Source organism: Rutidosis leptorrhynchoides, chromosome 8 (genome assembly GCF_046630445.1).
Source record: "Rutidosis leptorrhynchoides isolate AG116_Rl617_1_P2 chromosome 8, CSIRO_AGI_Rlap_v1, whole genome shotgun sequence".
Taxonomy (NCBI): Eukaryota; Viridiplantae; Streptophyta; class Magnoliopsida; order Asterales; family Asteraceae; genus Rutidosis; species Rutidosis leptorrhynchoides.
Genome location: NC_092340.1, coordinates 294,528,612 through 294,540,728, shown reverse-complemented (window position 1 = coordinate 294,540,728; position 12,117 = coordinate 294,528,612). Strand labels below are relative to the sequence as shown.

Genomic DNA, 12,117 nt, shown 5'->3' with positions numbered 1-12,117 from the left:
GAGTAAAATCTATGAATATAATGATTCATAATAACCTTACTACTCAAATAAAGGAGGCACAACAAGGAGTTTTAAAAGAGGGAAATTTAAAGGATGAAATACCCAAGGGATCGGAGAAGCATCTTAATATTCGGGAAGACGGATCCCGGTATAGGGCTGAAAGGATTTGGGTACCAAAATTTGGAGATATGAGAGAAATGGTACTTAGAGAAGCTCATAAAACCAGATACTCAATACATCCTGGAACGGGAAATATGTACAAGGATCTCAAGAAACATTTTTGGTGGCCGGGTATGAAAGCCGATGTTGCTAAATATGTAGGAGAATGTTTGACGTGTTCTAAGGTCAAAGCTGAGCATCAGAAACCATCAGGTCTACTTCAACAACCCGAAATCCCGGAATGGAAATGGGAAAACATTACCATGGATTTCATCACTAAATTGCCAAGGACTGCAAGTGGTTTTGATACTATTTGGGTAATAGTTGATCGTCTCACCAAATCAGCACACTTCCTGCCAATAAGAGAAGATGACAAGATGGAGAAGTTAGCACGACTGTATTTGAAGGAAGTCGTCTCCAGACATGGAATACCAATCTCTATTATCTCTGATAGGGATGGTAGATTTATTTCAAGATTCTGGCAGACATTACAGCAAGCATTAGGAACTCGTCTAGACATGAGTACTGCCTATCATCCACAAACTGATGGGCAGAGCGAAAGGACGATACAAACGCTTGAAGACATGCTACGAGCATGTGTTATTGATTTCGGAAACAGTTGGGATCGACATCTACCATTAGCAGAATTTTCCTACAACAACAGCTACCATTCAAGCATTGAGATGGCGCCGTTTGAAGCACTTTATGGTAGAAAGTGCAGGTCTCCGATTTGTTGGAGTGAAGTGGGGGATAAACAGATTACGGGTCCGGAGATTATACAAGAAACTACCGAGAAGATCATCCAAATTCAACAACGGTTGAAAACCGCCCAAAGTCGACAAAAGAGCTACGCTGATATTAAAAGAAAAGATATAGAATTTGAAATTGGAGAGATGGTTATGCTTAAAGTTGCACCTTGGAAAGGCATTGTTCGATTTGGTAAACGAGGGAAATTAAATCCAAGGTATATTGGACCATTCAAGATTATTGATCGTGTCGGACCAGTAGCTTACCGACTTGAGTTACCTCAACAAATCGCGGCTGTACATAACACTTTCCACGTCTCGAATTTGAAGAAATATTTTGCTAAAGAAGATCTCACTATTCCGTTAGATGAAATCCAAATCAACGAAAAACTTCAATTCATCGAAGAACCCGTCGAAATAATGGATCGTGAGGTTAAAAGACTTAAGCAAAACAAGATACCAATTGTTAAGGTTCGATGGAATGCTAGTAGAGGACCCGAGTTCACCTGGGAGCGTGAAGATCAGATGAAGAAGAAATACCCGCATCTATTTCCAGAAGATTCGTCAACACCTTCAACAGCTTAAAATTTCGGGACGAAATTTATTTAACGGGTAGGTACTGTTGTGACCCGAACTTTTTCATGTTTAAATATATTAATTGAGATTGATATTTACATGATTAAATGTTTCCAACATGTTAAGCAATCAAACTTGTTAAGACTTGATTAATTGAAATATGTTTCATATAGACAATTGACCACCCAAGTTGACCGGTGATTCAAGAACGTTAAAACTTGTAAAAACTATATGATGACATATATATGGATATATATATAGTTAACATGATACTATGATAAGTAAACATATCATTAAGTATATTAACAATGAACTACATATGTAAAAACAAGACTACTAACTTAATGATTTTTAAACGAGACATATATGTAACGATTATTGTTGTAAAGACATTTAATGTATATATATCATATTAAGAGATATTCATACATGATAATATCATGATAATATAATAATTTAAAATCTCATTTGATATTATAAACATTGGGTTAACAACATTTAACAAGATCGTTAACCTAAAGGTTTCAAAACAACACTTACATGTAACGACTAACGATGACTTAACGACCCAGTTAAAATGTATATACATGTAGTGTTTTAATATGTATTTATACACTTTCAAAAGACTTCAATACACTTATCAAAATACTTCTACTTAACAAAAATGCTTACAATTACATCCTCGTTCAGTTTCATCAACAATTCTACTCGTATGCACCCGTATTCGTACTCGTACAATACACAGCTTTTAGATGTATGTACTATTGGTATATACACTCTAATGATCAGCTCTTAGCAGCCCATGTGAGTCACCTAACACATGTGGGAACTATCATTTGGCAACTAGCATGAAATATCTCATAAAATTACAAAAATATGAGTAATCATTCATGACTTATTTACATGAAAACAAAATTACATATCCTTTATATCTAATCCATACACCAATGACCAAAAACACCTACAAACACTTTCATTCTTCAATTTTCTTCATCTAATTGATCTCTCTCAAGTTCTATCTTGAAGTTCTAAGTGTTCTTTATATATTCTACAAGTTCTAGTTACATAAAATCAAGAATACTTTCAAGTTTGCTAGCTCACTTCCAATCTTGTAAGGTGATCATCCAACCTCAAGAAATCTTTGTTTCTTACAGTAGTTTATCATTCTAATACAAGTTAATAATCATATTCAAACTTTGGTTCAATTTCTATAACTATAACAATCTTATTTCAAGTGATGATCTTACTTGAACTTGTTTTCGTGTCATGATTCTGCTTCAAGAACTTCGAGCCATCCAAGGATCCGTTGAAGCTAGATCAATTTTTCACTTTTCCAGTAGGTTTATCCAAGAAACTTAAGGTAGTAATGATGTTCATAACATCATTCAATTCATACATATAAAGCTATCTTATTCGAAGGTTTAAACTTGTAATCACTAGAACATAGTTTAGTTAATTCTAAACTTGTTCGCAAACAAAAGTTAATCCTTCTAACTTGACTTTTAAAATTAACTAAACACATGTTCTATATCTATATGATATTCTAACTTAATGATTTAAAACCTGGAAACACGAAAAACACCGTAAAACCGGATTTACGCCGTCGTAGTAACACCGCGGGCTGTTTTGGGTTAGTTAATTAAAAACTATGATAAACTTTGATTTAAAAGTTGTTATTCTGAGAAAATGATTTTTATTATGAACATGAAACTATATCCAAAAATTATGGTTAAACTCAAAGTGGAAGTATGTTTTCTAAAATGGTCATCTAGACGTCGTTCTTTCGACTGAAATGACTACCTTTACAAAAACGACTTGTAACTTATTTTTCCGACTATAAACCTATACTTTTTCTGTTTAGATTCATAAAATAGAGTTCAATATGAAACCATAGCAATTTGATTCACTCAAAACGGATTTAAAATGAAGAAGTTATGGGTAAAACAAGATTGGATAATTTTTCTCATTTTAGCTACGTGAAAATTGGTAACAAATCTATTCCAACCATAACTTAATCAACTTGTATTGTATATTATGTAATCTTGAGATACCATAGACACGTATACAATGTTTCGACCTATCATGTCGACACATCTATATATATTTTGGAACAACCATAGACACTCTATATGTGAATGTTGGAGTTAGCTATACAAGGTTGAGGTTGATTCCAAAATATATATAGTTTGAGTTGTGATCAATACTGAGATACGTATACACTGGGTCGTGGATTGATTCAAGATAATATTTATTGATTTATTTCTGTACATCTAACTGTGGACAACTAGTTGTAGGTTACTAACGAGGACAGCTGACTTAATAAACTTAAAACATCAAAATATATTAAAAGTGTTGTAAATATATTTTGAACATACTTTGATATATATGTATATATTGTTATAGGTTCGTGAATCAACCAGTGGCCAAGTCTTACTTCCCGACGAAGTAAAAATCTGTGAAAGTGAGTTATAGTCCCACTTTTAAAATCTAATATTTTTGGGATGAGAATACATGCAGGTTTTATAAATGATTTACAAAATAGACACAAGTACGTGAAACTACATTCTATGGTTGAATTATCGAAATCGAATATGCCCCTTTTTATTAAGTCTGGTAATCTAAGAATTAGGGAACAGACACCCTAATTGACGCGAATCCTAAAGATAGATCTATTGGGCCTAACAAACCCCATCCAAAGTACCGGATGCTTTAGTACTTCAAAATTTATATCATATCCGAAGGGTGTCCCGGAATGATGGGGATATTCTTATATATGCATCTTGTTAATGTCGGTTACCAGGTGTTCACCATATGAATGATTTTTATCTCTATGTATGGGATGTGTATTGAAATATGAAATCTTGTGGTCTATTGTTACGATTTGATATATATAGGTTAAACCTATAACTCACCAACATTTTTGTTGACGTTTAAAGCATGTTTATTCTCAGGTGAATACTAAGAGCTTCCGCTGTCGCATACTTAAATAAGGACGAGATTTGGAGTCCATGCTTGTATGATATTGTGTAAAAACTGCATTCAAGAAACTTATTTTGTTGTAACATATTTGTATTGTAAACCATTATGTAATGGTCGTGTGTAAACAGGATATTTTAGATTATCATTATTTGATAATCTACGTAAAGCTTTTTAAACCTTTATTGATGAAATAAAGGTTATGGTTTGTTTTAAAATGAATGCAGTCTTTGAAAAACGTCTCATATAGAGGTCAAAACCTCGCAACGAAATCAATTAATATGGAACGTTTTTAATCAATAAGAACGGGACATTTCAGTAGGTGTGGATCTTCCGTTAGCCATGGTATTCTAAACAAAATTTTTGACTCAAGTCAAAATCCAGTATGCAAGTAGTAATAATACAGTATATAGTGACCAACATGGAATCAAAACATCACATGTTATTAAATAATGCATCTAGGTACAAATACCACAGAATCATCGTACAGCAATGTAAATAGAACATCGTGCAAGAATTAAATAACGCAAAGTTCCATTCATTAATAATAATAAGTTTCATACATCTGAATAAGTTCGTATAATACATATGAAATACATGAAACTATAACTAGATTACATTATGAAATCTAAATACAAAGTCCTACGGTGAAGGCGGGTGAACTGCTCCTCGAGCCAACTGCTCCTCGAGCTCAGTGACTCGAGCTCGGAGAGTCTCAATCTCCCTCATCAGTTCCTCGTTAGAGGGAGCTGGTGGGGCAGGCGGTGCAGGTGGGGCGGGTGGTGCCGGTGGTGCTGATGTAGATGGTCCAGCTCCGGATGTAGACGGTACGTCCCTAGATGTAAGTGGTCCGTATCTAAATCTAGGTGGTACGGTTCCAGGAATAGTCAATACGTAACGGGGAACCTTACGTATCTGTGGGTCGGCAGGGTATGGCACAACTCGTTTACGAGCAATAACCCTACGACGATGGCCAAATGCGTCAGTAAAAGCACGACCTCCATTCACCCCTGGAATGACGGTGCCGTCGAAACGGTACCGCTTCCTCGGCAGGGTGGAGGGTGCCTGAATAGGTCTATCAGCAGGATCCTCATCATCGCTGGAGTCGTCTGATGATGAAGAATCGGCGGATGATGAGTCATCCGAATCGTGTGGTGGTGACACTGGTGGCTGAGCTGGTAATCCGAAGCATCCGAAGGAGGCCAACATCTGTCTGTGTCTGCCTGGCGGAATCACGACTAAACGTCCGTCAGGAGTGCGTCGGCAGGGCGTGCGCATGTGGTTACGAAACGGCCCTTCCCCGAACTCCGCGGGGATCTCAATACTACCAATGCGGGGCTGTGACCTCGAGGGTCCGGGAGCAGACACTGGGGCAGGTGCACTAGTACCAGCTCCGGAAGTAGAAGCGCCGGGATCACTAGTGGGTGTCGGGGCCGGTGTATCGGCAGTAGCAGCAGCAGGTGTAGCAGTAGGTAGGGCGACGGGGTCTGAGTCTGTACTGCCCGAAATGCCAGCAGGTGGAACATCCGACATCTGAACAAGGAAAAATAAATTTTCCATGTCAGTATGTCATAAAGCAAGCAAATAATAAGCCAACAGTTTAAATCATGTATAACAGTAACTATCATGGCAATAACAGCAATTCGTATGAAAGTAGCATGCAATCAAAAGCAAGTAGCATCATGCAGTAGTGAAATCATGTAGTAGCATACGGCATATAGCGGAAAAAGTAAGCAGCAGTATGCAGTAAGTTCAGCGGAAACAAGTAAACTAGCAAGTTATAGATTAGTCCTATTAGTGAATCCTACTCGGGTCGGTCTTAGACTCACTAATGCAACCTAATTCCCTACAACCAATGCTCTGATACCAAATGTGATGCCCCGTACAAAACCATCGTGTACGAATCATCAACAACAGGATCATTACAAGGTTAAGTACTATATGCTGTAATTAAAGAAGTTGCATTCACGATAAAAAAGGTGATGTCATAACCGACATCAAATGTTTTACATTTCAAAAGCATGCTTCACTAAGTAGAAGCAAATAATAAGTGTATGTGACCACAATGGTCGTTACAGGTCATAGTTCAAAAGTACGAATGTTTGAATGTAAAGTAAAGTAGTTCATGTGTGGACAACTCTAAGCAGCGGGTGTCTACAGCACAACAAGTAAGACAGCGGAAGCAACCTCAAGCACCTGAGAAATTCATGCTTAAAAACGTCAACACAAAGGTTGGTGAGCTATAGTTTAAGTATAACAGTATGTAAGGTAGGCCACGAGATTTCAGTGCTACAAAGAGCGTTTCAAAACAGTATGATAAAGTATATGTTAACCGTGGACACTTGGTAACTAACTTAACGTTTATACCCCCTGAAAGTACACTTGGCAAGTGCGTATATTTACGAAGTATTAAACACTCGTTAAATGCTAGCGCTACTAGCCCGAGTGGGGATGTCAAACCCTATGGATCCATATCTAAGATTCGCGTTCATGGTTCAAAAACCAATGATTAAACGTTACCGAGCTAAAGGGAATGTTTCTGCCGTTATATAACCCACACATATATAAAGTTTAAGTACTCGTGCCTAGTATGTAAAACATAAAATCCGCATGTATTCTCAGTTCCCAAAATAAGTTAAAGTAAAAAGGGAATGCTATAACTCACAATGATAATGTAGTCGTAAAGTCGGTCCGGTAAAGGTGTGCAAGTAAACGGTCCGAAAGTCCTCAACCTAAGTCAAATAGTACTAAGTCAGTAAATCGTCTTAATAGGTTTAAAAGTATGTAATTAAGGTCTTAAGGGTCATCATCATTCATCATTAAACAAAAGGCGTAAAGTAAGTTTCGTCTATGAAAGCAGTTTTCAACAAAGTCTGACTTCAGTCCGTCACCACGGCCTCTACCCTTACTGAATTAAGGTGAGACCAGTGGACATGGCTCCGTCTATGAGTCCCTTAAGTGTGCTAAAATTTACAGAAGCAAACTCGTCTTGGTTTGACCGTGGCGACGGTCTAAGTGCGAGTAGGTCAGAAATTTCTGCACAACGTTAAAGGACATAGTAACGATCGGAGGGCCATAAATCCTAAACCGTAACTCGGATTAAGACGAGTCCTATATGAAAAGTTATCTACTCGAAATGTTCTATCTAAAAATCAAGGTTAGAACAGCCTAGGTCTACTGGTATGTTCCAGAAGCAACAGGTCAGTAGGTTTTGGACAGAAGCAGTGAGTTTAAAAGGGTTCCGGTGGTCTTGGTGCTTGATGTTCATCATGGTTCTCATCCTTGATGCATATAGCTTCAAGTGTACAACTCATTGATGTATCTACATCATCTTAACCAAGTCTTGGCCATCATAACCCTAGTGCAAGTCTAAGACATGAAGCACAACTTCACTCAAGAGTTGTAAGTGTTTTGATGAACCAAAGTTACATCAAAGTCTTAGTTTTAACACATACATGAAATATGAAAGTAATACAACTAAGTTTTGACAATTATAACACAAGTGTGAGTCTAAGACATGTAGATCAAATCACTTAAGAGTTGTATGAAGTTTGATGAACCAAAGTTACATCAAAGTCTTAGTTCTAACACTTACATGAACTTTAAGAGTAAAAACAAGTTACAAACTTAGATTATCAACTAGTAAAGTGTATGTAAGCTTTAAAGCTCTTGTTTATAACAAAACATGTAGATCATAAGCTATAAAACTTAGATCCATTACAAGTATGTGAAGTTATAACTAAAGAGTTATACTTCTATGTTCTTGAAACTTAATAAAGTTAACTTTTGTTCAAGAGAAATGAGATCAAGACTAACTTGTAGTTCTTGACCAACAAACCAACAAACAAGTAATTTGAAGTGCATAAATGAAGTAGTAAACTTAAATAAACAAGAAAGATTCATGGTTGTTCATACTTTAAAGATTCAAACCAAAGTTTGATCTTTAGAAAGTAAACTTTAAAGTTTACTTCATGAACTTCAAGTATGTCTTTCAACCATGAACTTTATAATCTTTTGAAACAAGTAGGGTAGAACATAACTAGATAGATTATGTTCTTGTTGTTCTTGTTATAACAAGATAAAAATGAAGAATCAAACTAGTGAGTTAGATTCTTGAAAGCTAGTAAGTAAATAACAAACAACAAAGTAAGTAAGTAATAATAACAAACAAGTATTCAAGTAACAAAAGATGATGATGATTAATGGGATGTTTGAATTCGGTTTTGTGGCAAGGAAATAAGAGAAATATTGCTTAAGTTACTTACTAGTTTTAGAGAGAAAGGAGAGCAAATTGCAAGTAAGGTGAAGTGTGAGAAAATGAGAGAGTTATGTGAGTGAGTAAGTAAGCAAAATTGAAAAATAAAACACCCCTTATTGCCATCCCAACCTACGGCCAGCAGCCTCAAAGGGGAGAGGGAAAGAGTTTCATGGTTACTAGTGTGCTAAAGGTTCTAAAGTTGGATAAAAGAGGTGATTACATGGGGATAATGAGCAAACTAGATTCTTATTGATCAAAACAACTAGTTACCATTCAAACTAATACTTACAAGTTGAAAGAGTAGGCTAAAGGTCCATTAATAAATGTAGGGTGGGCTTATAAGCCCAAGTTCAAGAGTCCATTAGCTTACAACAAGCCCAAGTTCCAATTATAACAAGTTAAGCCAAATAAAGCCCAAGTAACTAACTAGTCACCATAGTTAATTAAAATGATTAATAAAATTAATCATGAATGTAAATAATATTTGAAAATATTATTCGTGAAGTTTCGTGTGTCACAAAGACGTTTCGGGCTCTTAAAAGTCAAGTACGGGCAATCATGGCAACACGTAAATGTAATAACATACATTCGTTTAATCACACGTATTAATAATAATAATTATTAATAAAATAACGTTGGAAATTCCAGGGTCGTTACACGTTGTAGTAGTCGATGAAGGCCCACATCTCTAAGTTCGGCGTCCATTCGCATATGCATATCAACCCTTTCTTGGAATGAGCCCGATCTTCGTCGAACGGAACGATAATTGTCCTCGAGTCCACAAAATGCACGGCCGTTGTCCTCGGTTATCATATTATTTAATATCACACATGTTAACAAAATTCTTCTAATTTTGCGAATATAATACGGTCGTGCCGAACGTTGAACAATTTGCCATCGGCCTTGTAGAATTCCAAATGCTCGTTCAATATCTTTTCTTGCCGATTGGTGATACCTTGTGAATTTTTTTTGTTTCGGGTCTATCGGATTTCTAAACGCCTTAACTAATGTAGACCATTCCGGGTAAATTCCATCCGCCAAATAATAACCCTTAGAAAACGTACACCCGTTAACCGTATACGTACATGGTGGTGCTTCACCGGCTAATAACTCGCTAAACAAATCGGATTGATTAAGTACGTTGATATCATTGTTTGAACCAGCCGTACCAAAAAAAGCGTGCCAAATCCATCCATCGTACGATGCTACCGCTTCAAGCATAATAGACGAGTAACCATGGTCACCTCGTGTATAATGACCCTTCCAACGGGCCGGACAATTTCTCCATCTCCAATGCATACAATCAATACTTCCTAACATCCCCGGAAAACCATGTATTTGAGCATGTTTTGTGGTCAAACGTTGCACATCTTGTGCAGTTGGTTTTCTCAAATATTCGGGTCCGAACAAGTGGTAAACACATTTGCAAAAATTGTTTAAACAATCATATGAGGTTTGCTCACCCATATGCAAATACTCATCAAAAACATCGGCCGAAGCGGCATAAGCTAGTTGACGTATGGCGGATGTTACTTTTTGAACAATATTAAAACCAAGTAATCTCGTAGCATTACGTCTTTGAGTAAAATAAGTAAAATATGGTGGAACTGGAGTATGAGAAAAGTTTAATATACCTTGACATATACGAAGAAATAGAGGTTTGCTCATTCGATAACGATTACGGAAATAATCGTCCGGATATGTGGGATTGTCGGAAAAATAATCATTCCATAGTAACTGTGCACGCCCCTGACGATCTCTATGTAAATATCTTCTAGGTGCCCGTGGTATTGGTTCTACTTCTTCGTTATCACTCAATTCATCTAACAAATCAATTTGTTCGAGTGCTCGATTCGTAGTGGTCTTCGTGATCGATAATATCATATTTACCTCTTTTTGATCGGGATTTTCGTTATTGGAACTCATTTTGTTATTTGGGTGAACAAAATGATGAAAAAAGGTAGAATATATAAATTGAGAGTGGTGAAAATATAAAAGAAATATATATTTGAGTGTGTAAAATGAAGTAAATGGTTGGTGTTTATATAGTGTAAAATTGATTAAATAAAAAAAATATATATATATATACAACTAGCCGTTGCTAGCCGTTGTATAATTTTTATTAAATTTTTTTTTTCCTAACGGCTAAATGTCTCAAAAATCCGTCCACATATATGTTGTAAAAGAACGAGATCGTGGGCGACGGGCTGGGCGACCCCTGGGCGCCGACCTGGGCGCGGTCGTGCCATCAAGGCCCTCGTGGGCGAGTTTTTGGGCGGAGGTGGGCGATGCCCGTTGGGACCGCTCTAAAAAAATAAATAAATAAATAACAATTGTAAGTAGGATAGTAAGTTCAAGTTCTTATGATAACAAGGCAATAAACATAATGCTAAATCCATGGACACAAATCTCTTTATATTCATAGTTGGTTCAAACAGACATCAGTTACGTGTTAGTTTATTCTTTCGATCTTAACGGCTCTTCCGTAGCATACTTTTTTGTTCCATTTAAAAAAAAAAAACGGATAAACGAATGATATTTTCTCTTAATATGATACCTTTTTGGATGATAATAAGATGCTAACTAGAATGTCATTTACTCGTATCAAATATCCTAGAAACTATATATAATAAATACTTGTATCTTAAATACATGAATGAATGTGGATTGTTGTAAATTTGCCAACAATATAACTAACTCGGTTTTATAGGCATCAAATTAGATGGTTCTTAGGAGGCAACATCTTCATGTTTGTTTTTTTATTCAACCGGCCTTCTGTTATTTGCTTTTAAAATAGATTTGAAAAAAACTTTGGACATCAAATTCTTTGGTTCATGTCTCAATATTTTGATCTTTTTAGAATTTATTATATGATCATAACCCGTCCTCTCACGTTTGAGGTGTCATCTAAGCAATTTTAGTTTGACTCAAAATAAGTATGTGCTTCATATTTTGACTAAGGCCTAGGCAAAAGATTATATATGATCTTCATACAAATTTGTATGAGTAATATTAACGAACCAAACTTTTATTACTCGATCTATTCATCTCTTATAACTTATAAGTGTATTAATTTTTTAAAGTCTTTATTTTTTAATTACAATAAAAAATCTTCATTTATATTATATAATACTTAATAAAAGTTATGTTAACGAAAACACATTTATAAGTTAATTCATCTATAAAATTTTCAGCACATATTATACAACACGAAAATTAAAATATTAAGGTTAAAATTGAGAAGAAACAAAAATCAATTAGTAGACAATTATAAAGTTATAATGGGACGTAGAGATTATATGATAACATTTTTTCATGGTATGTATCAAAATATACTTTTATACTCATCGTTAACTTTATTGTTGAAAAGGGTTATATTTTTAAACCTACTGGATTTTAATT

General features: G+C 35.6%; 1 protein-coding gene across 1 annotated transcript in view; it reads right to left on the bottom strand.

Annotated features, from left to right (window-relative positions):
* The window catches only part of LOC139864318 (uncharacterized), a 75,834-nt gene extending 65,193 nt beyond the window's left edge, over positions 1 to 10,641 (bottom strand). Inside the window, exon 1 of the mRNA XM_071852896.1 lies at positions 9,671 to 10,641. Within this exon, the coding sequence (XP_071708997.1) occupies positions 9,671 to 10,641 (971 nt within the window). The remainder of the gene's footprint in view (positions 1 to 9,670) is intronic.
* Between the last annotated feature and the right edge of the window lie 1,476 nt (positions 10,642 to 12,117).